The following is a 27,169-nucleotide window of genomic DNA, read 5'->3' on the forward strand; positions in this document are numbered from 1 at the left end:
TGTGTTACCAATTTCAGAAGTGTGACAATATTTACAAAGCATTGTGGTCTCCTCTTGCAAAAGAGGAGCTGGGTAGGAAGGGAGGGAGGGAAGAAGGAGGCAGGGTTCCCCATCCCAAGGCTTAAATGTTTTTTTAAATTTATTTGAATTTTTTAAAAAAGATTAAGTAGCCAGCAGTTAAAATCCCCTTATTTCCTAATCAATATTGACCAAAAAAAGACTAAAATTCAATTTAGATTTCCTCTTCTAATACTCACTAGGATAGTATTGAAATATCTTAGATTAACATAATATCTAGATAAAAAAGGACTTTTTATTTTAAATTCAGTAATTAGATCTTTTCTTACATAGTTAGGACCATAGATCTTCTACTTTAAAGGGTAAAAATGACCCAGGGAATGATTTTGTTCTTAGCCTCTCTGCAGGGAGAAAGGCAGGTAAAGCAGCAAGTAGGCACTGCCTGCTTCTAAAGTCACTAGGCTCAGGAGATAGTAGATTTTAACAGGTTCAACCTATGCAAAACCTACTCTGCTCCCTTCCACTGGCATGTTGTGTATGTCTTAGCACACAGAACCTCATTACACCTCGACAGCTGGGAAAAATATATGTGTTCTGTGCCGTCACATCTGTTTGGGAGGGAGGAAAAAAGGAGCAAAAAAACTCCCTTTATTCACATGTTATTCATTAATGCCTATTTAAGGTCAACTTTGTAACACCCTTAAAGCATCTGGAGCTGACACAGTTAGCACATTGGCTATCCACTGTCACTGCCTATTTTTGCACTGTACAGAACAGAGATTGTCTGAGTTGGAGCATTTGAAAGGACACTTGAAATGCTGGCAGGAGCTGAATGGGAGTCCGCTATTTTCCTTGATAATAGCTCAAGCTGTGGAGACAGGCCCAGGTTCCTAACCCTTACCAGATCACATAGCAATCCTAAGTCCCATGAAGAGAGTACAGCCAGGAAAATCTCCATCTTTCAGAGTTAGACCTTTAAGCAGCCCTGCAAAACTGTTAAGGCTCTGTGCAGAATACACCTAGGTGTTATTTGCCGTAATAACTGAGCCAAATTGACTCACTGGTTAAAAAAGAATGACTCTTCCCTGCAGACTGAAGCTTCACACAGTGTACTTTGACTAGCTTCAGATCATAACATAGGTAGGTGAAAAACGTAGACCAACCATTTCTTTATGTTGCACCACACTATGTTAGTTTTCCATAAATATACTTTAAGTCTTCATCATCCTTGTCTAAATTTTACTCCCTTCCAAAATGTTCCTCCCAGCCCCGCCAACCCTCTACAAGGCAGAAATAATTACCATTTCCCAGTCTGGTTCTGTTGCATTTACTCCCAGGAACTCAAAATAACTGGCAAATCCTTCATTTAGCCACAAGTCATCCCACCAGTCCATGGTCACAATATTTCCAAACCACTACAATTATAAACATAAAGATGTAGGTTTAGAAAAATAGTACATGTACATTTCAGTATCTCCACCTGCATACAGAACATTTATTTGCTTACTTTTCTTACTGCTGCCCGATGAAAATTATCATAATTCTGGGGTTTGAATAGGAATGAAGGCCTTGCTTTGTGTTAAAACATTGCTTTTATTATAAAATTACATATTACTTGGGAGAGTGCTAATGATTCATGTGCCACTGAAAATATTTTTAGTTTCTTCCTCTTGATTTGATGATTTCTGCTTTTAAGGATATGTTTTCAGACACCCTCCACAGTGTATAACTGTTCTTGTTTGCCTGTCCAAAAGAGACATCTGCACAGGTAAATTAGTTTCTCTAAGACATTTTAGACAGATTTTCATAAGCTGGCTGACAGTCTGGGCTCAAGCATCTAACTTCCTGAGAAAAATTCCAAGGCAGTAGTCATGGTATTTTAAAGCTCTTACAGGGATCTGTTATAACATGATATTTTGCAATCAGATTTTGAGCACATGTAGAAGAACCTGAGATGAAGTTAATGACAGTATTTTCAAGATTAAAATGTTGTGACTATATATTTGAAACACTGTAAAAGTGACTCATGTCCTAAAATATACCTGATGAACGAGCTCATGGGCTATCACAGCAGCTACTCTCTGCTTGTTGGATGTGGCTGACTCCGCAGGATCATACAGCAGGTTTGTTTCTCGGTATGTGATCAGCCCCCAGTTCTCCATAGCACCCGTCCCAAAATCTGGAATAGCTATTTTATCTGCATTAAAAGAAAGAGAAAACAATTACCACTGTATCCTTTAAATCAATTAGCTTTTCCTCTCTGTGTGTATTTACAGCCTGTTTTGCTTACCATTTGTGATTCTGGCTTACTACTGTGGACTGCAGGCTATGATCTGTGTTCAAGAAGAGAACTGGCCTAAAGCAAGTGCCCTGGATCTACTGAGATTAAGAGGTAAGATCAGTTGCAGTTGCTGAGGATCTGTCCTGGAAGGTGATGTTATGGCATCTCCTGGGAATGTGCATATCATACATTACTTAATTTTGGCTCTAGAAATTAATACTGCTGTCTGGGGATGTGCTGTAGGCAGTAAACCTCCTGAAACTATTTGTAGAATAATGAGGCATGACATTGTTTGTCACACTGTTGTATTAAAAATATTTGGCACGTTAACTGAAGTAAATCCCCCATGCAGTGAACAACATCTGCTTCTACGCCTGGCAATTTGTGGGGGTCACTCATTTATGGTCAGTAATCAATACTGGTTTAAATGAGAATTGCAGACTCAACTGAACTAGCATTTTCTTCTTCAAATAATGACCACAGGCTTTCTATGTGGGTTAGTGAAAAAGTACAGATGGATTTAAAACAGAATAGAATAAAAATCCCTCACCCCACTCCAACAGAAGATAGGAATTACTTATTTTAAATTAAACAACTTGATTACAGAATCAAGCTGATAGTTTGGCAAGGGCTTCAATGACAGTCAAAAGGATGATACAAGGAGAAAGATAATGACAGAAGCCATAAATCAATGTGAAATACAATATTTAAATAAATCATTATGCAGAAACATATCTGATTCATCAGGTTTGAACTGGATAACTTATAATAGTGAAGGAACAACATGGTAAGTCAAGGTTAGGAATCCAACAAATAGACATACTGGGAAAAACAGTGTAGAATCTACGAAAGTATCTATCCTGTGACACTGCTAACCTGAAGATACCAGTCCATCCTGTCACACAGAAAGGCCTTTGTCCAGATGCTGCCATGGCAAATTCATCAGACTTTCATGACAGTGAAAGTTTGAATATAAAGCACAGGTGAGATATAGTACCTATTATTACTGGGGACCAGTTATGTGAAAGAACAACATATTGTACTGGCTTCCCTAATTCAGTTGTCATTGAAATGCAAACATATTGACAGTAAACTCAGGTGCTGTTTTGAAAGGAGGAGGTAAATGTCTTTTGTTAAAGTAACATAGGTTAGCATGATAGGTACAGGTACAAATAGCCAACAAAAGGTTTGCACAGCATTATTAATTGTCTTCAAAGTTTTGGGGACTCCCCCCCCATATTGTCTTGAGTTGTTTGCAGCTAGTATTTTTCCGTCCTTTTAAGTTCATGAACTAACTGAATTACATCTTTGAAGGTCTTAGGAGGAAGAATTTCCAAAACACTGATTGCCTTCCTAGCTTGATTATTGTGCATGTTAAACTGCGTGAATCAGATGCAGACTCCAAATATCTCAAGCTAAAGGATGCTCACTAACTTCTCTTTGCTTATTTTGTAACCATGGGCAAAATTTGAGAGCGTGCCTGCTCTTATTTAGTCCCAGATCTTTATTTAGCCCAGCAGTAGAAACTACAAATTAGATGCTGGACTACATTCATCTTTCTAAGACATGGATACACACCCACTTTGCACTAAGGTTAATAAATAATATGACATACTCTCTGGCAGTTTACATCTTCACTTATGTCACTGCTGACTTTTGTCCAGAAGTTCATATGGAAGTGGTACATATTTTTCTGAAACTTCTGGCTCTGTTTTAACTCATGATTGTCCTTTGCTGATGACACCAATGCTTGCCTTGATTTTCCACAAGATGCTTTAAAATAAACATGCCAGCACCAGTTTTCAGTTCAGTAAACTGAACTGTGAGAACTGGCAATAAAACAGTGACTGAGACCAACTCATCCATCATGACATTTAGAAACATCTTGAACTACATTGGTACAGTTTTAAAAGATCCTGACAAAATATCAGCAGTTAGCAACCAAATGCTTTCATGCTGTTTTCTACCAAAGCACAGAGATCTGTAGGAGCAACATAATCATGACACTCAATTAACGAAATAAAAAATATAAATGTTCATAGTTACCCAGTTTTGGAAGAGAGTAGTTCAAATTAAAGTACTCTTCAAAGAAGTCGAATACAGTTTTTGTTACATTTGCTGCATATTCTGCCGTGTGTATTTGCTGTGGCTGGGCGTAAACTCTCAGCTGTAAAATACAGAGAGACAATTAGAAAAGTTTTCAGTTAAGAGGAATCAGGTGTCTAACACTGAAAAGGCATTGAGCATACATATCAAAAACACTGCAGGTTTTCTCTGAGACTGGTCTGAACATTGAATTCTGTTCCCTATCACATTTATTCAACAAAGGTTTTCAAGTGTGTACATAAGAGATACCAAGCGAGTATGTGCACATTTTCCACTGTCTGTCTGAATTTTAAAACTGGCAAGACCCATGTCCAGAAGCTCACAGTGGCCAAGCTTCAAGCAGGGCCTGGTTACATACCAGCCCCTACTTCTCCACAGCCTGGTGTTCCAAGGAGGAAACCTGGGCAAGCACAAAGGAGATCCACTTGTTCTGAGCAGTTCACTGATCTTGACTGATCCCATCAGATCAATCTTCAGGAGCACATCTCTATTGAAATGTGTCAGAAGCCTATAGCACCTTATTTTATTCACCTTCTTTGTACCGTTCCTGTGTACTGTCATCATGGTTTCCTCTTGTGCTTGCGTGTCTGAAGACCTCAACCCACTGACGACCATGCATTTACTAGATCTGTGACCAGACATGCTGTCCCATGCAGGTTGAGTGGCTGTTTGAGAAGGACCTTGAGCCACATAGCCACAGCTTTGGTGCCTTCTGGGCTGCTGCACCCCAGGAAATCATAAACAAAAATCAGTTCTCTCTTTTATGACCAGGGACTCTGGGAAAACTGGCATGTTTGGTAGCCCTGGCATGTTTGGTGTGATGAGTGACCATTTCTGTGCTCCTCCTGTATACACGAATGCAAAAAATGATGTGTTGAATATTGTCCTTTCTATCCCTGAAACCTGGTGCCTGGTACCCATTTGGCTATGGCTGTCAAGGAGTAGGAAACAAGCTCTGGAGAACTAGAAACTTTATGGCACCCATGCCTATTATGAGGAGGCTTGTAACTGGAAAAAACCTTTTGAGAAGTTATCTTCACATTGTGAAGGCAAAATTTGAGTTCAGAATTACAGGAGCCTTTTGGGGATCTTTTCCTCAGTCTCTCTGTCTTAAAACCTGTTGGAGCTGTATGTAGTCTGTTCTCTTCCCCACCCGTGAAGATCTCCAGTGTGGATGAGATATTTCAATATGCAGTGAAGTTTCTGGTTTTAGGAAAACTGATCTATCTCATTTTGCCAGCTCCATGACTCTTATGAATGGGACACATTCATCTGCTGCACTGGTGTGGCTTGTTTACTCTTTCAGCGCTGTCTTAGAGCCAGGGATTTAGGGGCCAAGCTGAGCAAAGAAGCTGGTCTATTCCAGGAACTCTTCTGGAGCCTGAAAACACATTGATTTCAATACTATAAATTACACTTCCTCCAATGAGAGGGGAGGATGGGAAAGTGTTCAGAATTAAAGCTGGAACAAAAACAAAAGAAAACAAAAAACCCCAAAAAACTAGAAAAAAAACCCCAAACAAAACTAAAACAAAACGAAAAAAAAGCTTATGAAATTCAATCAGGAATACATTCCAGCCAGGGGATTTCCCCCTGGGTCAGTTTGCAATTACTATCTGCAATTTCCACTTCTGTAAGCTCTTTACCCAATTTAGCAGTCTTCAGTCCCCTAGCTGATCCATATTAATGGTTTCCAAAACATTCAGCCTGCACTAGAACTGACTTTGGATTTCATTTGTATAATCTCCTCTGTGATTTTTCCAAACCAGACATTTAGTACCTGACAGGTAATCAGTTCAGGAGCATTGTTTCCAGCTGTGGGCACATTTCCCACCACTCATTTCATTAATGTCTTCATTAGGGCTTTCAGAGTGAACGGCAGAGTTTTTAAATAATTTACTGTGTCATGTGAGCTGTATGCTCTTGCTGTTGTTTATGAAAGTAATTTATGGATCAAGTGGATACTTTCTGTTGAATGACAGATTTATTGTTAGAAATTTACACAGCAAACTATGGAATGTTCTTTTCAGGGGTTGGTGAATCTAAATACCTTTGTTCAGCTGGGCTTCAAAGTTCTTGGACAGGAAGCCTTGGAAAGGTTATAAGAATAACTTTCTATATATATGATTAGAAACCCTAAAGATAGTCTGGTTTTCCTGGGGATAATTTTTAGTGATTGATCTTCCACATGTATTTTATATTTGTAAAACTATGTCCATGTTAAGAGAAAAGAAAGTTATTATTTTAACCTCACTTAAACCCCAAGTTTTCTAGTGCAGGCAAGTCCTCAGACATTGTTTAGTGAACGACATTAATAAAATATGTAGTAACATAGGCCTAAATTAGAAGATGTTTCTTCAGGCAACCCCTGTACTGACACGAATACCCTTGCATCTACACACATGCACTTTAATTACCCTGTTTCAGTGAACACTCCCTTCCATTTAGAAAAGCTACAACCAGTCAGGAATATTGTGGGCTGTACTGTTTTGCTTGGGGGAAAAAAAAAAGCAGTGACCTCAGGGCCATATTCTGGAGCATGGCATGGACAAGTAGTAAATGTTTAACTTCTGCATGTAGAAAACAGTGTTACACACTTCTTCAGTACTTTTTTTCCCTACTGCACTATATTCTGCACAAAAAATCTAGAAAAAAAATTATTTTTAAAGGAACAGAGCTATAGAGTATATCTAGTGAGACCGAGTAGTCAAGGTGCTGTCCCTGATAATGACCGGACCAGCTATGCTGAAGAGCAGTTGGTTAACAAAATTGTGTGACTGGGTGGCCTAAAAATGTGCTCCTGTGAATAACTTAGCCAAACAGCAGAGAACTAAGAATATTTTGTCTGTATCTCAAACCAGGCTCCATTTGCTTGTCTGTGTAATTTAGCTTCAGTTATTTGTCAAGTAAGAATATAAGCATACAGCATGATGCTAGCAGGGGCACAGAGGGAGGCCTCAGCACAGTCCTGTGACAGGAAGCCTTTCTGAGCTAAGAGCTCAGAGCTGAATCAGAACTTTGGAGATTTCTACAGAACAGATTTTAACATCAGTGAACAGCTTTCAGTAGAGAATGATTTGATGATCTTTTTTGGTTAAAGCAACTAAGGAAGAGCTAACTTGCTCATGGAACAGTAGAATGATTGGGGTTTTATTCTAGATTCCCTGTCCATTTGTGACATTTTCTCCAGAAACTGAGGAAACCACTGCCAGCTCATGTGAATAACAAGACCCTGTGTTACATAACAGGAAAGGAAGGGGAAGAAGCAGGGGCATACAGCTCTAGGGATCACTCTCTGTATCAGATGAGAACAAGATCTAAACCAATAAACAATTAACAGCAGGCTGAGTATCCCAAACTGGGTTTAGGCTAAATGAGGAGTTTCTGCTGAGGGGCAAGTTGTATTTTGGATTTCAGTTTGTGATTCAATGCAATGTCATGTGATCTCTTTATGCCTGATCAGCTACACCTTCAGGAGATTTGAATCTAAGCAAGAAATGGATTGGCCTGCCTACAGCATCTAAATGAAGGAGCTATTTTAATTTAATAGGTTCAGATTCAAACCTATTTGCTTCATTAGGGGATCAACCAAATATCCACCTGTTTAGGCAGACACTATCACTTCTATACTTATTTTTACAGAACTTACATTGCCCAATTGCTGCTGTGGCACTGTGGCACATTGCCTGTTGCCACTGTGGTAAAATAAAGCAAGCCAGTACTACATAGCACTGTAGTCCTATGTCTCAACAGCTGTAATAATATCAAATGCAATTTTAACTCACAGAAAATTATAAAGTATTTGTATTCATGGCCTGGGAGTCTCCTGTACCCCCTAACTTGTACATTCCTTCAGGCAAGTCAGGGATGAGCTGGAGAGAGTGTTCCTTCCTCACCTGTGTGCTCATATGGGAGGCAGTAACTGGGATCTCACAAAGATGGGAGACAGGGAAGGACTACAAAACACTGTATGTAGTCCAGGTCAGAGGGACCACTATGAACACATAATCTGATAAAATAGGCTGCATAAAATAAGCTACAGGAAAAGGAAAAACATGTCCTTGTTTGTATAAAAAGAGATTTTAAAGAAAAAATGCAAATGAAGGCACATCTGTCACCTGAGCCACATTCAGGCTGCAGAAGGACTTACAGGTTTTCCACTTGCAGATGTCCTCTCTACCCAGGTAAACTGGTGCACTGCAAAGCATACCAAGTAAGTGCTCATGGGGACTGACTTCTTAAAAGTTGTTCGATTCCAGCCATCACCAACTGGTACAGTTTGCTGCAGAAATGCAAAAATAATCAAATTGATTTTTGAAATTGCAAACACATGCATAAGAGTACATTTGTATGAAGACTGCAACTGGATAGGAGCAACAAATCACCTCTCCAGGTCTACCTCTTCTGGCATTTCATTGCTGAAGGCATGAGAACAGACAAAGTATTTTTCTTCTGCAATACATGAAATGGTACTTTGCTTTTTTGGCACTAAAGAGGTTTACTTTGCTTTAATTTTCATCAGGGATTTGAAATCATTCACATGAGCAGAAATTTCGCCAACAGGAGTTTTCTGGTGTATGCTGTGTTTTGTTCTTGCAATAGTTGCATACAATAACATCACTTTGGTTAGAGAAGGGAAGAGACTGAATTCTCCCCTCTCTTAATATATGCATCACGTATTTAAGTTATGATGCAAGGATGCTACCTGGGATATAGACCAGTCTAATGAATCCATCCTGAAGTAATTAGAATATAAATGAATGGTGGGTTAGGTTATTAGGTGGGTTGCCTAAATACACATAAAATTTAATGCTGATCATAGTTTTTATTTACCAAATCAATTTTAAAATTTCCTGATTTTCTTAGATTGTATTTCCTCTAAGTTTGCTGAAAATACTCAATAGGAAGGGGTAGACACTGATCTCTTCTTTCCCATGACCAGTGACAGAACTCAAGGAAATGGCATGAAGTTGAGCCAGGGGAGGTTTAGGTTTGATTTTAGGAAAAGGTTTTTCACCCAGAGGGTGAAAACTGGAACAGGGTCCCCAGGAAAGTTGCCACAACATCAAACCTGACAAAGTTCCAGAGGCATTTGAACAATGCTCTTAGGGACATGGTGCCACTCTTGGGGTGTCCTGTACAGGGCCAGGAGTTGGATTTGATGATCTTGATGGATCCCTTTCAACTCAGCTTATTCTATGATTCTATTCTAAACATATATTTCTTTTATTCCTTTTCTGCTATAGTCTGAAAATTTTTGTGCTTCTGACTGGATGACTATATAATAGAGCAAAAGCCAAAAGCATATAAAAGATGTTAGCCTTCTAGAGATACAGTGGTTCATGAGATTTGTTTGTTATAAACACAATATAAATAAAGCACAGACAATTAATATTACATGTAATATGACTTCATGAACAAAACCCCATATTCACAGACATATTCATAACCCCTTTTCAAAAAGGTATTCATAATCTAATTTTCCATTATTTTACCCATTTTACTCTATTTTGAGATCTTCTGTGATTTCAACAAAGTCAGGGCTTTAGTGGAAAAAAATTTGAAGAAATTATAGTGAAAAATGCAAATGAAATGTACAAGATTCTGATTTTGCTGATGTGATTTTGCCATGCTGGTTATAAAGCTCCACACCCCCAAAATTACAGGACATGTAACATACAACATCTTGCCTTTACAAACTCTTACATTTCCATCTGTGGAAAAGATCTTTCCCAAAGTTCTTCCACTACTAAGACCAGAGGTACTGACCTTGACCAGATGAAAAAAGTGCCTTGCTATAATCCCTTAGTCAAACTTCAGTATGAATTCAGCATAATCTACATTTTCTTATCAGTTTTTTTTTTTTTAGCAAATCAATTAAGAAGCAGTAGTTAGCCCTTTGCACACTTATTATTGTAGATCCATAACAGAGACAAGGTCCACATGTCAAGGTGTAAAGTAAATCTCAAAACACAATAAATCTTAATAACATATGGTGTTATCACCTTACTTCCTTGCTCATATTCTCACTTATCTGAGGAAAGGCACAGCAATCTCCTTTCATGTGTTGTTCATCAAAGTGCCTGGTGGTCTTCTAGGTATCACAGAAATATTTTCAATAACAATGGGTCAGAGCTTTAAATGTGCAAAGGGTATGGATGCATCTGTATGAGCCTGGTAATAGATATCTCAGCTGCATTGCTAAGAGAATAAGTTTGGGGCACTCTAAATAAAAGCAGACCTTTATTTTCTGGGTGGGGGAGTGATTGGAAAAAATGCAAATGCCAACAGTCTGGAGGCTGGAAGCTCTTTTCTTTTTTTTTTTTTTTAACTTGGCACTTTATCTCCCACTTCAGAACTTGTTAGTAGAAATTATACAATAGACTACACATTCAGTTGACTATTCAGTAGAAACCCTCTCATCTGAAAGCCATTCAGCCTTCTTCCAGAAGGCCCAGAGGTAGATAATTGATGCCATTGAATTTCATGCAAAATTTGGAATTTGACAGTAGGTCTAGAAATGGATTATTTAGGAAATTATAGACATGGTGGAATGACAAATATCCACACCCGTGAGCTGACAGATGCGGTTTCAGATCCTCATTATTAAAAAGATTAATCCTAGTCTTTCTGGCTAGCAGGATTCTTCACCATTATATTGTGATCAGCAGACCCTTGTTCTGGACCATTATGCAGTTTTAGTGATTATTTTAGACTTTCCATGTGGGAAGCAGCTGTCTTGCAGAGTACTCATTCTCTGAGCCTACCCAGTTTGACAGAAGAACCTGCCAATATCTACTTATAGTCAGCAGGGGATGCTCACCTAGAATATCCAGCTGAGGGTCAGCTGGATAACAACAGAATAGGTGTTCCATTTTTGCTTTGGATTTGATTCTGTGCTGCCATGTTGTGTGCTGATGGACCACTTTGAGTCCTAACCAGCCAACCAGTTCTGTTCATGGAATGTCTATTAAGCGTGAGTTTTCCAGTGCCTGAGTGGTAGAGTCTGTGAACATGCCAGAACCTGGCGACCCACATTACCTTCCAGTGTCTCTACAGAACTGCTGCACTTAGGCAGCAGTTGGGAAATACTTACCTCTACTGGCATGTTTGAAAGTGCTTGGTACACATCTGGATGGATGATGGATATGGTGTAGGTTGCCTTTTTGTTTGGCTCGTCAAAGCAGGGAAATGATTTCCGCGCATCTGTTGGCTCATGATCAGTAGCTGCAATGCTCCTGAAACAAACAACACATTGGCAAGGCTTCATTATATGGCTTTGAAATCTTGTCCGCAATTTCTAGGCATTTTTTTAATGATTTCACAAATGAAATCCAACTACAAATATTTGTGCATATTTATCCATTCATAAAAGCAGGTGACATCAAAAATGCAGGAGCTGACATCCACATCTGTCTGTCATCAACATCTTCAAGGTTTCAGAGCAAAAGCTAATGCAAATTGCTTATCATCAAATATTTTTAGGAGCCAGGCAATAAGAGAGGCATGACCTCTCATGCATAGTGAAAACTTTGCTCTCCCTCCTGCTGAGCTTTACCATTGATTTATCACCTAAAATAAAGAACTGATGATATCACCTAAAAGGAATAAGTTACTCCAAGACTTGTTTACCCACTACAGCATATCTTGGGATTAGGGTCTTGAACATCTCCTGAAGCGACACCTTGAAACTGTGCAAATGCCAATAAATCTCATCCTGTTTGTGTGTTTCTTTTCCTGCATTTACCACATACAGTTTCCTCCTCTGCTCCTATGCTCCCCTGACTCCATTAGTGAAACTGCTGGAGAAAGCATGGAAAATTCAGGTGAACATCCTAGTACATAACTGATGCTATGCAAGCTATTTTGGGGGGGTCAGAAAGTCATCTCAGTTATGCACAACCAGCTGGAGGAGCTAGACAATAGGGGTCATGTAAAAACATGAGGTGAATGTTGTGAGCGTTCATATTGTGCTTGCTTCTCCCAGTGACATTGGGCTCCCCCATTAATGACCCACACCAGGGGCAGAGCATATTCTCCGGTGATTGATGGTGAAAGGGATCACAGATGCTCCTTCAATTAATCTGGAATGTTGAGCATTTTCTGACAGCACTTCTACAGCTGCTCCAACTATATTAAGGTAGTTTTTCTTTCAAAAAAGTAATTAAAAGTGTACATCATAAATTACAGATTGCAGCAATCCTACAAGCTCACTTGACAACCAATTTTTCAAGGTTTCTGTTGCCCTTGGCATTTCCCTGTGATGGTTAAATACTAAACTGGTCATTAGGAACTTGTAGCAGCAAGGGTCATTTACAAACCTGACAGAGGTAATATGTCTGGGCTCTCTCCATTCATGTTCCTTGGAACAGTAGCTCAAAGGTTCATGGGCAGAAAGCATAATGAACATTCACTTTAACATAATTTCAGACTCAACAGAGTTTCTTTTGCTTGGTGCATTCTTTGCTGTCACTCTCTACTTTTTGTAGGATTTGAGAGCTATTTCACAATTAAGTTAACTCCAAGCCTCCAGGGCAATGCTTCACAGCTATTGGTTAAAACTTGGCTATATATTTTGACACATTTATGTCTTGTTCCTACAGACTGATAACACTGTGATACATCTGTTGATTTATAAGGTGATAATCCATCTATCCTCATATGTTTGCAGAGGCAGACAGACATTAGGAGTGAAAAACTTCAGCACTACCCTTCCTATGGGTTAGATGATGAGAACACCTGACTATGGCATGCACAGAAGTGGCCATAGAAACATGAAATGTAATTCACTTTCAAACAACATAATGTAGTTTTTAGATAAGATTTTCTTCACTGCTTGGTGGCTTCTGCTCTTGATGTCCAGACCTTTAAGTATGAACTAGAGTCGACAGTTGTAAACATCATAATAATAAGAAGTGATCTGGCTGAGACTGCATCTAGCTGTTCTCAAAATAAAACAGTGATGCATTTAGAACCATGAGGAGTTTTCCTTCCCCTCCCTCCGAAGTACAAGTCATTAGTGTCAAACAACTTCCTTCCTCCCTGAACTAATTAAAGCATCTTTCTCCTAGTCTTCCTTAAAATTCCAACTCATTCCTACTTCTGAGAAAACTTTCTGCTTCAGGAAGAAAATCAGAAGTTTTACTTTTGTAAACAGAAGAAAATTCTTCCCTTGTCTATTGAATAAAATCCTAAATACATCCCTGTTAGACAGGGGCGAGCCTCTTGTTCTCTCACAGAAAAGCGAGGGAATTCCTAAAACCAGGAAGCCATACCTTGTCTCTAATAGTAGTGCAAAAGCAAAGCCAGCTGCTGTGACATGTTTGTATTATTTTTAATACAAGGGGGCTTTAGCACATTAATTGAGAGAAGCTAATGACCTGAAAAACCCAGTACACCAACCAAGGACTCTTCTTTTGCTCCTCTCCATAAGATCTGAAAACAGCACAAGTGTTGTAATTATGCTCAGTGCATCATGCAAAGTAGGGAGGACTGCTATTCCTTTTGCATCAATGGGGAAATGAAATGAGCAGACAGAGGAACAGTTTTACCAAAGGACTTAAGTGCTTACAGCTAGATTTGGGAACCCACAGAAGCATCTAGGCAAGTCTATGTCCAAAATCTACATTTCCAAAGTTTCTGCTTTCCTGTTCCCTATCTGCAGGTGCACATCAATTTAAATAGTCACAATTCCAAGGTATCTCACAATCTGCTTCAAGGCATATCCAAAAGCACCTTTTTCCTGATGGGGATTGTATGATCTGTCTGAACAGGATCCCCAAATAAGGTGCTCTTCTCCCTAAGCCCCTCAAGGAATCTAAGCAACATAGATTATTGAATCTATTTGGATATTTGAATCTAAGCAACAGTAGAGCCTGGACACATGCCCAGTTTGTAAACCAAAGGCCTTATAGCAATGCTTGGCAAACCTTTGCCTTCACAGATAAACATCTGGGGAACAGGTTAGCCCTAGAAGCTGACTTTCAGTGTTATTAAGTCTCTCTAAAGGTGCTGCTGCTTCTAACACTGCACAGAAGGGATAATAGAGTTGGTTAATTATATATTGGATCTCCTTCTCGCCTCAGCCCCCTTCTCTTTAACATCCACTATTAACAGACTTGTTTGATCATTGCTGTTACCTGATCTGATTTGTATTTACTTGCAACACGACAACAACAGAACTACTTGAGTTGAAATTTTCCAAGAGTGGTATGTACCTCAGGCAAAGGCAAAATAAAAATGCTCATTCCAGTCAGCATTGTTTTTAAGTAGAAAGCTGGGAGAAAATGCGTTTTTAATAAGTAATAAAACCCTTCCCTCACTGTCCTTCCTTACCACATCCTATCCCCTACCCTCTGCTGCATAGCAACAACTTGGCTGTTGGTTGCCTTACTTTCAAAGCTATACTTACCACTATCGTGTACATCACCTCTGCAATCTGCCCAAAGTCAATCACATGAAAAATATTTCAGAATTTACTTTTCACTTGTTCTTACTAAAGCCCTTCTCAAACCTAACACACTCACACCCACAAGCTCCTTTTTGCATTGAGTTTTCAGACTGCTGGCTAGCATCATCCTTGTAATTGTAGTTTCCAGCATTCAATTCAAGAAGTAGGAACAGTCAAAGTGAGCTCACATTTTATACTTTCTTTAGTTTTAGAGTTCTCCTTTCTTCCTGGTATCAGATGCTTGGCCCTTGTCTACCTGTACTGTCTGGATTTGAGGGACAGGCACTCACCTCTCCTGCTCTGCAACTCAGAAGACCTGTGTTCTGGTCCTCCTGTTCTGGGGTTGTGACAGACCTGGGGCTATACATTTAATATCTAGATATACTTCACCAGTGAAAAGTAACACACCTCAACGTAGAAGGATTCTAGGACTTTGCACTTTAAAACTGCTGTAGATGTCAGATGCTCAAAGTATGAAACCAAAGCACCTTTTAAATCAGAGCAATGCTGAGGTCATATATGGAGGAAACAAGAGGAAAAGAGCTGTCTGGTGTTCAAGCTGTTCCCTGCATGACTTCTCCACGGGAAAAAATCAGTGCTTGCTTTATCCTCTACTCTTGGATCCGCTACTGCTGGTGCCTGTCACTGCTGGTACTCCTGTCAGTGGCTGAATGGAGCTGACAAGACTCTTACTCACGACACCATTGTCCCAGGAGGGCAAAGAAATGCCATGAACACATCAGTGTTTGTCTCCATGTTCCTGCTACAGGGCCTCGTAAGTGTCTAGCCAAGTTTATCTACCAGCTGTAAAGGACAGTTACCTATTTTCTGATATTTACATTTCTGAAGTGATTTATCACTTCAGAAATGTAAATATCAGAAAATAGGTAACTGTCCTCTCCATACATTAACTGTGAAGAGCAGCCTTTGAGCAGAGGGCAATGGCTTTTTCAAGCTTCCACCTTGAAGCAGTACAAACCTGGTAAGTGGAATGGGTTAGCTGAACTGGTAGAGACTTTGTAATCATTCAATAACTGTTGATATACTCACAAGAAAGAGATGGAGCACCAAAAAAAGAGTAAAAGGTGATCCTAATTGTTTAGGCTTTCCTACATATAATTTAAACCAGCTACAAGGGAGACAGGGAAGTTTGGGTTTGAATATTCCTCAGGCTTACAGCATCAAGGAGGTATGCTATCAGGAAAACTATCAGAAGAACATTTTACACCAAAACTGCTACCTTGAGGATAACAGGAGAGAATGGTGATAGTTGTATGCTATTTATTGTACTAGAGAGATAAAAACAGGCCTTGATCCCTCCAGCCCCTTGAGGGAGCCATTCAGTTCAAAGGTAAGCTTGGACCAGTAGAGTTTGAAAAGGTTTTTCAGAATATTAATTATAACAAACCCCTCATCTCTCCAGCCCACATTCACTAGTCAGAAGCCAAAGGGCTTTGAATACAGCATCCTCCTTAGGGGAATGAGAAAACTAAAGAACAGCCCAGAAACGTCAGTAAGTTGGTGAGAGACAAGACTGAAAAGCTGAAACAGGAATACAGCAGGCCTGAGCAAGTAAAAATAGAGAAGAAAGCTTAATAAATAAAACTGCTTTACTTGATCTGTCCATTCTCAGTATAGGTGGTCCTATAAAACCCAACCAGCGAACCATTCAGCCAGCCTTGAAACTTCAGCGTGAGCACATAGGGATCATTTTCACCAGTAACAGGGAGCTCTGCTGCTGCCTTCATCACAATGTATTCTTGTGGCTTGTACTCAAAGCAGTCATTCAGAGCAATCTGCTGTCCTGAGGATTTCCAGAGTGTGGGTATTTCTGTAACCTTGGTGTCTCGCAGGTGAAGCCACAGGGAGCTGGTTGGTTTTTCCAAAACTATAGATATACTGACTGTCCCACTGTAAGTGTCTTGCTCCATTTCAGGCTTGATTTCCAGATCATAGTGGACAGGCTTGACATAAGTGGGCAGCCTAAACTCTGTCCAGTCTCCAGTGTCATCATTCTTGGAAGGACAGGGACCCAAATCCACTGGGGGAGGAGGCTGTTCCGTTGTTGTCGTTGTTGTCGTTGATGTTGTTGTTGTCGTTGTTGTAGTTGTTGTCGTCTGATCTGGTGTTGGTTGTTGCTCTGTTGCCTCTGAAGCTTTAGGTCTGCTCAATCCCACACCAAGCCCCACAGCAAGTCCTACAACAACCACGACTCCACAGATGATAGCCACATGCTTTTTCTTCATGCAGTACTTCTTGGACTTCTCATCCTCAAAATCCATGCCCTCCATCTCTGCTCCTAGATCTGTTCTCAGAGCAAAACATTAACCACAAAAAAGCTTATTAGTCACTTCAGCACTTGCATTCAGTAAACTCAGCAGCCTTGGTTTGTATTTTAATTGTGTAGCTATAGCTGTTCTCTGCCTGTCTCCCTCACCTCGCTCTCCAGAAGACACTCAATTAATTAAAGACAACATGCATTTGGAGGAAATGTGAATGATCAAAGCGCAGCTGGGCTGGGAGACGGAGGGAACTGACACAGAAGAACATTGTTTCTGCCGTGCTCCCCTTATAAGCAGCACAACCCCACCCCCAGCCCCTCCTGTTCTGGCCTGAGTTAAATATAAAACAGTGCTATGTTAATCAGCAGTCAGGAGATGATCAGATGCCAAAGCTCTGTCAGCAGCTTTCAGAAAGAGTTTGCAGATGGAGGCAAACCCTCAACCTTCACCACTACCTCTTCCTTTTTTTCCTGTGCTGTGTCTTGTTTAGGTTTTTGAGATTTGGGCTGGCTTATTTTTCTTCCTCTTACTAACAAAGATTTCCTTGAATTTCCACCCTATAGTTTGTGAAATGACATCTCAAAACTTGCAAAAATCACATATATCTTTCAGCTGCTTCTCCTCTTTTCTGGGCTCATTTACCTTTGCCGAGTAACTCAAGGCAGTCACAGACAGATGAATGCACAGTGGAACAATAAATTTTGATCACTGCTTCAAACTTTAAAAGTTGTCTAACTCCTCTCCCCCTCACAGGGCCACTTTTCCAGGAGATTGACCATAACCATGCATGCAAGCTGGTAGCCTGGGACAGCATTGCTTTGTCAGTCAGCACAATTACATTGCTGCCTGTGAATCCTTGCTGTGAGGGACACTTCTAAGCATGATTTATGCACTAAAGATCTAATTTACCATTTATTGCTTGTCATCACAATGTGACACTTCATTGAAGCAAATTAATTGAATAGAGCCTGATTCTGCTTGAGGGAACCTTTTGTAAGGCTTTGGTAAGCCTGTAAGCAAGATGTTGCTAATGCAGTATGAAACTGAGCACAGTGGTAGTCTTGACCTTGTTTGAAACTGGACTAAAGGAAAATAGTGTAGAATAAAAATGCCAGTCTCTGCATCTCTTAGCCCTATTTCTCCACTTATGTAGTCCACTTGAGTAGATTTTTTAATCAGGCACATCAGTTTGGCTTTATGCCTCCTGATTTAGTTCATTAGGAGACATAATATTAGGATTATTATCACTTTTATTAATATTAGGATTCTTTCATTAATATTAGGATTATTAGAATAGGATTTTATTAATATTAGGATTATTATCATATTAGAATTATTATCACTTTTTACATCAGTTACAACTCTCTGACTACTTAGACTTCCCTTCCCTTCCCTTCCCTTCCCTTCCCTTCCCTTCCCTTCCCTTCCCTTCCCTTCCCTTCCCTTCCCTTCCCTTCCCTTCCCTTCCCTTCCCTTCCCTTCCCTTCCCTTCCCTTCCCTTCCCGATGGATTTCCACCTGAATTGGATTGACTTAGGTTTTAGAATCAGTTAACACATGCTTCAAGTGAGATGCACTAAGCTGGGGAATTTCACCCAGTCTGTTCAGAAATTGATCTGTTCATAAGCCACACTTCTAAATACTGACCATCACCACAGGGAACTTTAGCCCCCCACTTTGCATCAGCACACTGCTATTTATATATCATCTTGTTTCAAAGGCAAGGGTTTCCTACAGAAGCAGAGAAATAAAATGGTTTGGTTTTTTTTTTTTTTTTTTGTTTGGTTGCGTTTTTTTTTGGTTTTTTGGGTTTTTTCAGATCATCACATTAACTCTTATGTATTTTCAAAAGTGAGAGACTGATGCAAAAAAAAAAAATGAAGCAGAAAGCTAAAATCTGTTTCACATTATGCCTGTTTTTATTGTTTCCCATTTCTTTGCTGTGATCAAAACTAGATATGACATGGGAAACCAATGCCCTTTAATGGATTGAGTAAGAATTCAGCTTTTAGCAGCAGGGCCAGCACTGAAGATCATAGTCTTAACATTTAAAACCATTTCTTTCTTTTCTTTTGTTCTGATTGGGCAGGGCAAGGAAAAAGAGTTACAACAGATTTTAAAGAAGACATCTTTAGACAGAGCAGGCCATATGAGATAAGAAAACAAATTGTCTTAATTTCTGCATGGCTTTTACATCACTCCCGTTTTTATTTTCCTAAGTCATGAGCTTTCCTGTTAAATTTTTAACTTGAAGATGAAAAATGCTGTTTGAGCTTACAGACTGCAGAGCAAGTTATTTACTGTAGTTTTTGAAGACACTTGAAGATTTCTTCACTGGTAACAATTACCTCTTTCAGGAAGAGCTAGAAAACAAATGTGGATGAGCTAGTCCAAAACAGCAACTATGTATGTATTTCTTATCCTAAGCCTTGAAGATAACATTCGTACTGAAGTCCATTACAAGCTGTCAGTCAGGAGCAGTAGTGTAGTTATACACAAGTTGTAGCATTGATCTTCTCATTGGAATAACTGAGATTCCAACCTGGTTGCAGCCAAAACTAGATGTATTTCTGGGATGGGTAGCTATGAGCAGGCTAAGTCCTCCCACATCTGAAACATGCTGTGTTACTGACACTCCTGCAGCCAGCCAGCAGTGCTGCAAGCTCCCTGCTGCCAGTGACCCAATACACATGGCCAAGGACAAACAGGGCCCAAAGTGTTAATTACTCTGCACAGTGGAGGAATTCCTCCTCCTCCAATGCAGGAGGGCAGGGCTCCCAAAAACACTGCTAAGCATTCCCCCTGTTTGGCTGTCTCCAGGCCGAAGGGGGCAGGGAACAAGATCTACCTCCCCAGAAAGGAGAACACAGTGGCCATCATGGGCAAGGTTAGATACTTTGTTTACCCTCTCCCCACCTGCATAAAATGCTGGATACCCATCTGAAAAGTCAAGGAAGGCTTCCTCCGAACTGCTCCAACACAAGCTACAAGCACGACTGTAGACACGTGTTGGCCAAGCCTGGATTGCTTAGATTGCTTTAGTTTAACTTCTAGAAATGAGATTTAAACAATCTTTGCAGTCACCTGAGCAGTGCTAACACCTGTCATAATTTGTTTGATCTTGATTTTTTTATCCAATCAATTTCACTTCAAGCTAGGATTTAGTTCCCAGTTTACACCAGAATTACCACAACTAGCTTAATGCTGCCCCTTTGGATACCTAAAATGTAGGGGGTACAGAATCACAATGCTCTGCCATGACATTGCTGTGTGAACATGTAGATTCTTGTAGGAACAATACCCAGATAACTTTTCAGACAACTACCAGGAATGTAATGAATCCTAATTTTTATCCACAAATTGTCAGCCATTCATTTCCAATGCAATTTCCAATTTCAAGTGTGGAAAGTAGAATAAAATTGCTGCAAGTGACAGCCGGGATCAACACTAGGAAAGGTCTGCTCCAGGCCCTCAGGGAGATGTCAGATACTCCCAGGATATCCTTAATTGAAGCTGACAATGAGAAAAGAGCTGCTCTGGAAAGCATCAAAGACATGAAAATAAATGAAAATATATTAAAAAAAAAAAAAGGGGAAAAACTCCTCTGCAATTCACAACAAATGAAACTCCTCTGAGCCAAGTCATCCTTGGAATAATATCAAACACTTACTGGGCCAATGCCAAGGAGCTCTTTTTCTCCCTGTGTCTAGGGACTTAAAGGCAACAGGAGGGCAGCAGAGTCTAAGGACCTCTGATTCCCATCTGCTCTCTGAGGTGCCCTCACTGCAAGATTTTGGAATAATAAATGGATCCTTTCTGTCTCCAGCAGGAGGAATTTGTCTCTCTTTATGCTAAAATAACACTCCTTCGATTTTTCATTGCAAAATAAGAAGACAAGGCAATCTGCTGTTGTGACTGCTTTCTGGCACAGCTGCATTTGTAGATTTCTCCCCTGTGGCCCCCTACCAAAAAAATCTTTAGGAAATTAATTTCAGAAATATGAATCTGGTTAGAGTGTTGTTCCACCAGGTCAGAAACAAATATTGTCAGAAATTATTCCCTTGTCCAGTGTTTTCCTGTGTCTGTAATTACTGATTTTGTCTCTATCTTTTGGCTTTGAATCCTCTAGCAATCATTAATCCCCTAGAGTTCACAAGTCTTTGTAATTACTGGCTTGCAGTGATACTTGTTCCACTCACAATCTTTTCTATGACAGTTTTTAACTCCAAAACAAGTTCTTTTGGCTTGCTGTTGTTTCAAAGTGCAAATGTTTTGAACTGACTTGAGAAATAATTGTTTTCCCATTCAGATCTTTAAAATCTGGACTCAGTTTGTGGGATGCTGCTAGATGCAGTGCCCTGGGAGGACAGCATTATTTCCTGCTGCAGACTGACAAGTTCTGTCTGTAACACACCAGATGAAGTGCAGTGCAGCCCCACAGTTTTTCTGGGTTCTGCAGTATTCCCCCAGCAGGTCAGTGCTAGAAGTATTTATCACTAGGGTTGAGGCTGGGGGAGTTACCTCAAAGCTTGTTCTCAGTGAAGTACTCTGAGTTATCATTAGCAGAGGCTTTGTTTTCTTCCTCTATTTTTTTAATGTTTCGAGTTCCTGGATGTAGATTCTGTGCCTTGAAATGTGAATGCCATCTTTTATACTATTTACATAGTAAATAGTCAAACTGCATTCATTTGGTTTCCTCTATCATATCATGTTCATGAGAAGATATTATATCATGTATCTTACCAAATGAGCACTTACCATAAAATCATAGGATGGCTTGGGTTAGAAGAGACCTTAAGGATTAGTCCCAACCCTCTTGCCATGACCAGGGTCATTTTCCCTACATCAGGCTGCTCAAAGGCCCATCCAGCCTGGCCTTGAACACTCCTGGGGACAGGGTGTGTCTCACCAACCTCACAGTGAAGCATTCCTAGTATATAATCTCAACCTACCCTGCCAGTTTAAAGCCATTACCTCTTATCCTATCCCTACATGCCCTTTAAGAAGTTCCTCTGCAACTTAATCATGATGATATGGTTTGATGTGATATCTTATCATATTCTATCATATAACTTCATCTTCCACTGCATTGCTATCAAGATGAGATTCCTTGTGCTCCATTCTAATGGAGCCTTTAATACAAAACCAGAATAGTCTGGATGTGGTGAATACAGTTCCAACTTTCCAATTCTACCGTATTTTATTATTTTTACAAATTTTTACCCTTTTTCTTGTAACATTGGCCATTAGAACAGTTACAGGTTATGGCTATGCACTCTTCACCTTCTAATGTCTTTAAAACATTCCTGAGGAGACTGTATCAAAAAAAATATGATTTAACTCATACAGACATTTTTTCCAAATCACTCAACATGTATCTTGTTTAACAAATTCCTTAACAAAAGTGAGAAATAAGCTATTATGGCATAATTTCCAGGATACATTGGCATACCAGCAGATCCAGAGGAAAATTAAACACTGAATTTTAAAAATTCCGTGTGAAATTCCTTGATGAACTTTTGGTGGCATTTTATCCTCTAGAATGAAAAACCTGCTTTCCACTTTCTTCACTTTGTTTTGTGATGTCTTACAAGACCTCTTCTCTCCACTTGCAATTCAAGACACTACTTTTAATCTACCTGATATGAGCTGCAGTTCCCTGAGCTGGCACCTCTGCCTTCAAGCATGGCAGAGTCACTCAGTATGCACTGGTATTGATCCATTTCTGTGTCAGGAAAGCAGAGCAGAAGAAGGAAAGCATTTTGATGGAGGAGACGTGTAAGATTTCCTTCCTAGCTCAACTGGCCCCAGCCTGAAACTGTTAACCTTCAGGGCAAGCTTGTTTGTACTTGCTTTCTCCTTTGAAAGTCAAGGGAAGTTCAGAGGCCAGAGGAGTGAAAATGAATCATCAGTCAGCCCAGTAGTGGTGTCTGCTCAGCATGGAACAGTCATTGCTAAATTCAAGTATGATACTGGCTTCAGTGAGCAGGTAATGGAGATTACTGTGGAAAACAGTGGTTTCAGTTGGACACATGTTTTCACTTAGAGTAAATTGTGGGTTTCTCATCTTACTAGGAAAGATACAGTGGAAATAAAGGAAATCATCAAACTAACTGGCAAGGCAGAATGGAAAAATCAATCATACTTTTAATCATTAAAAGAGATTAAGAGACTGAAACTTGCACTCTTACAACTGTTTGCACTGGGGGCAATTCCATAACAGTCAATAGCAAACTATTTGAGAATCTGAAAAAGAGCAATAGTATATGATAACAGTATAAAAATAATGTGTAGCTAAGGTTAAGATAGCTTGACTCTACCATCATATAATAGCAAGGAAATTTATAGGACTTTCAAAGGCAGCAAATTTGGCATAAATTAGAAGGAAACCTTTCATGTTATTCTCACATGTATCTCATTCATGGTAGCATTCATAATGAAGGGCTGTAGATGCTGTTATGAAGCGTCTTATGCCAGCCACTGAGAAGCAGAGCAGCAAGCTGAGAAGATTTCTGATCTCTTTTGCTGTATAAATTCATGTGATCCTTTGCTGGCCAAGTAACCAGAAATGATTCTATGTTGCAGATAAACAATTGCTCATGTGATTTCCAGCACTAAGAAAGTCTCTTAAATGCAACCAAGTTAGTGAAAGAAGATACAACAGTAACATTTTTGCTTCTTTGGAGATGTAATCTCGGGGCAATTGCCGGCCAACATGTATTTAGGTTACTTCCAAGTCTGTTACCTGTTTCATTTTTCTTGGCCAGGGAGATGAAGCTGATGAAAAAGAAAACAATTGCAGTTACATAAACTGTTTCATTTACTATGATATTAAAAAATCCTCTTTTTTGCCCCTTTTCAAACAGGATTGTCGTTGTACTAAGGCGTTTCAAAGCGAATTAAGAGATTGGAGGATTAAAGAAAGTCAGCAGTTAGAGATATGGCTCTCCTCCCTTCCTCCCTCCCAATTGTGTCACGTTGAATGCAAAATGGAAATAGAGCAAGTTATGTCCTTGGGACTTCCACCACATTTGCTCCATCTGTTTTGCCCTGCATACGATATGTCTCCCTGTCTCGGACTAGCTCTATTTTCATCAGTCCTTGCCTCCCCACACCCACCAGCAGCAGGTGGTGCAGTGCTTGGGTAAAGCAAGAGATAGAGATCAGTGGACTGATTCCCAGGCAAGTTCCTAAATCACTCCTCACACACACTCTCACAAACAGGGGTGTATGTGAGGGGTGGTGAGGTGCATGCACTGGGAATAACAGAGAGCACGTTTGCCTGAAAGAGGTGTCATATAAGGAAGAGGGCTCTGAAATTAATATTTATTTGATGTCATTTGGAAGTCATGTCCTTCACTGCAGACTGAGCAGATACCACAACTGGGCTGACTAATGCTTCATTTTCATTTTTTTTGCCCCTGAACTTGCCCCCGCTTTTAAAAGAAAAAGCAGTTCTTCAGAGGAAGAATTAGCCAAAAGCTTTCACACAAAAAGAATATTATTCTTTTCTGTTTTAGCAAATCCAAGCTGATCTGGGAGTACATTTTTTTGGCCAACAGTAAGTCCTCGTATTTAAATTAATTTTTGTTATGACCAGCAGCATTCAAAATAATAGATGTTCCCACACAAAGATAAGGACACCTTTACTCTTCAGGTATATAACTGATTATTTTGAGCTTGTGTGCAGCAGAAAGTGTTGCCAAGGATATAAATAAACAGACCAGCAAACATTAGCACTTGATAAAGAGTGCACTCAAGAAAAAGAGGCACAAGCAAAATCAAAGAAACACAGCAATGTGAGATCTTGCAGATGATGAATATTTAGTCTTCTTTCTAAAACCAAATAAGGAGTTGCATCCTTTATATCCAAAACCAAATGAAGCAAAGGAGGCTTACCATAGAGGAAATAACCTGTTAATGTCTTGGGCTATCTGGATTCTACTTGAGGTTTTAACTTCTTCTACAACTTCTTGTTCTTAACTTCTTCTCCACTGATAATCAGATGCCAAATGAGATTGGATCATATGCACCAATTCACTCTTAATTTTGTAGGATTGCTGCCTCTACTGCCCACGGGGAAGTTTAAATACTGGTGTTTTACAGGATAAATTACAGGATGTGCAGCCAGATATTTCCTGCAGAACCTTCTTTCCTTTCTTACTATAGTTCAGGTTTTTATTTTCCTTTTCCTCAAATGCCAAAGATAGACTTTAATAGGAACCTAACTTTACTTCCTTCCAAGATCTTCTGGCAATACAAACCACAAAAAATACCAAGAAACAGAAATGATGCATCAAAATAGTAGAAATTATGGATACATGTCCATAATTTAGATCCAGATATATATGAATAAAAACACCATATTTTCAGCCTCTATCCTAATGTCTTTTACAAACACACAACACAGTATGTATGTGCTGTTTTTAGGCTGTTTCTGGTTCTTTCTGAAGTTGATAATATCATTTCTATTCACTGGAGAGAGACCAAGAAGTGGAGCAGAAAATTGCAGGTCTCCATTTATTACTAGATCTAAGGGCAACATTTAGACATATAATATTTGATGCTTCTTCCTCAGAGAACTTACTCTATTTATGTACATACATTCAAGAGCACCTTCATGGTTTTAGACAGAGCGGAGGCTTGGTCCTTGCCCAGAGACTGTATCAGCTGGTTTTAGATACAAGAGAAAAGTAGGGCACTAAAAAATGAAAGGGGGAGTATGAAGTGAAGTGTAAGGACACTAATGCCAGCACAGCCATGTGGGCAGGTAGGCATGTGCTATTCATTGTGATTATTTGTAATCCAATAAATGTAATTTAGATTACACATAATTCATATTACTTGATAGGCTCTCATTCTGTTGGCTTCCTCCTCATAATGACACAACTTCAAATGAAGTTCTTTTAAATTCAATAATTCCATTAAAATGTCTGCTGAGAAGAGCATTTCTTGGACTCTCAGACAAAGCAATCACCAACTGAATTATCAGAACTCATATGTATGCAGTCACCAATGTTTTTCAATATTGAAGAATCAGTTTAAAGATTAAAAAGTCAAAGGACAAACTGTTCAGCATAGTTTTACAATGACCATATCTTACTTTTCCAAGATTAGAAGATTGTTTCTGAAGCATTTACTTAGGATAACAATAAAGCAAAGTGCAATCTATTGAAATCCTTCTCACACCTGTAAGTTCAACATGACTTTTAGAATCGAAATCAGTTTTTTGAGGAAGATACACTACTACAGTGGTACATGTCAACAAAAACCTATCTCAGAGACAAAACTTAATGAACGATTTTCTTAATTGTTTTTAAAAAATTGTACATCAAGTACAAATCAGGTACTATCGAGTACAAAACTTAATGAACAATTTTCTTAATTGTTTTTAAAAATTTGTATATTGAGTAGAAATCAGTACTATCAGGGCATCTCTGTACAAGATCTGAGTCTGTCTACTCCAGCTGGAGAGTCCACTGTTTTCTTCCTAAAGCTATGCCACCCTCTTTCTTTCATGTGTTTTGGTCTGTAATATCTGTTACTGACAAAGATGTTCAAATCTTCACACATAGACCATAGGAGAGAAAAATAGGAGAAGAAACTAAAGCTAATTACAACTTTGTAATTAGCCTTTGTAACAAAGTGTTAATGTAAAAAAACAGTGAAGTTTATTTCCATCCTCTAGTCCTTCCTTCTTAATTTTCCAATCTTCCATTGTCCCATTGCATCTGAATTGCTGCCTCTCCGCAATATTCTGGGAATATTTCACCTAGATTGCAAAGGAATGATCTTGACTATGTGGAATCTTTTAATAGTGCTGTTTTATCTATACCAGGTAAAAACCTCTCAATGTTCTAGATGGAGAAATAGAAAGGCCTTTTTCTGCTTTGCCAAGATGGAGTTTGGTTTTCTTATCTTTCTTTCACAGACAGCTGCACATTTAGTACTGCGTAGAAAGCAGAGTTCAGAGCCTTGACTTCAGGCAGACTCACTGGAGTTTAATATGCTGCACAAGCTGTTCCCTATTGTC

At 39.4% G+C, this 27,169-nt stretch overlaps 1 protein-coding gene across 2 annotated transcripts in view; it reads right to left on the bottom strand.

The window, feature by feature from the left end:
* ENPEP (glutamyl aminopeptidase) overlaps positions 1-17,413 on the bottom strand; it is a 34,477-nt gene extending 17,064 nt beyond the window's left edge. The window contains exons 1-7 of one of the 2 annotated variants that reach the window (XM_074541004.1): positions 17,293-17,413; positions 16,470-17,160; positions 11,502-11,643; positions 8,556-8,687; positions 4,346-4,466; positions 2,061-2,215; positions 1,320-1,433 (exon numbers count right to left, since the gene is read on the bottom strand). In XM_074541004.1, coding sequence (XP_074397105.1) covers positions 1,320-1,433; positions 2,061-2,215; positions 4,346-4,466; positions 8,556-8,687; positions 11,502-11,643; positions 16,470-17,146 — 1,341 coding nt within the window. In that variant the 5' untranslated portion in view covers positions 17,147-17,160; positions 17,293-17,413. Of the gene's footprint in view, positions 1-1,319; positions 1,434-2,060; positions 2,216-4,345; positions 4,467-8,555; positions 8,688-11,501; positions 11,644-16,469 lie in introns of both variants that reach the window. The other variant, XM_005484730.3, reaches the window with a different exon arrangement.
* Between the last annotated feature and the right edge of the window lie 9,756 nt (positions 17,414-27,169).

Source organism: Zonotrichia albicollis, chromosome 5, assembly GCF_047830755.1.
Source record: "Zonotrichia albicollis isolate bZonAlb1 chromosome 5, bZonAlb1.hap1, whole genome shotgun sequence".
Taxonomy (NCBI): domain Eukaryota; kingdom Metazoa; phylum Chordata; class Aves; order Passeriformes; family Passerellidae; genus Zonotrichia; species Zonotrichia albicollis.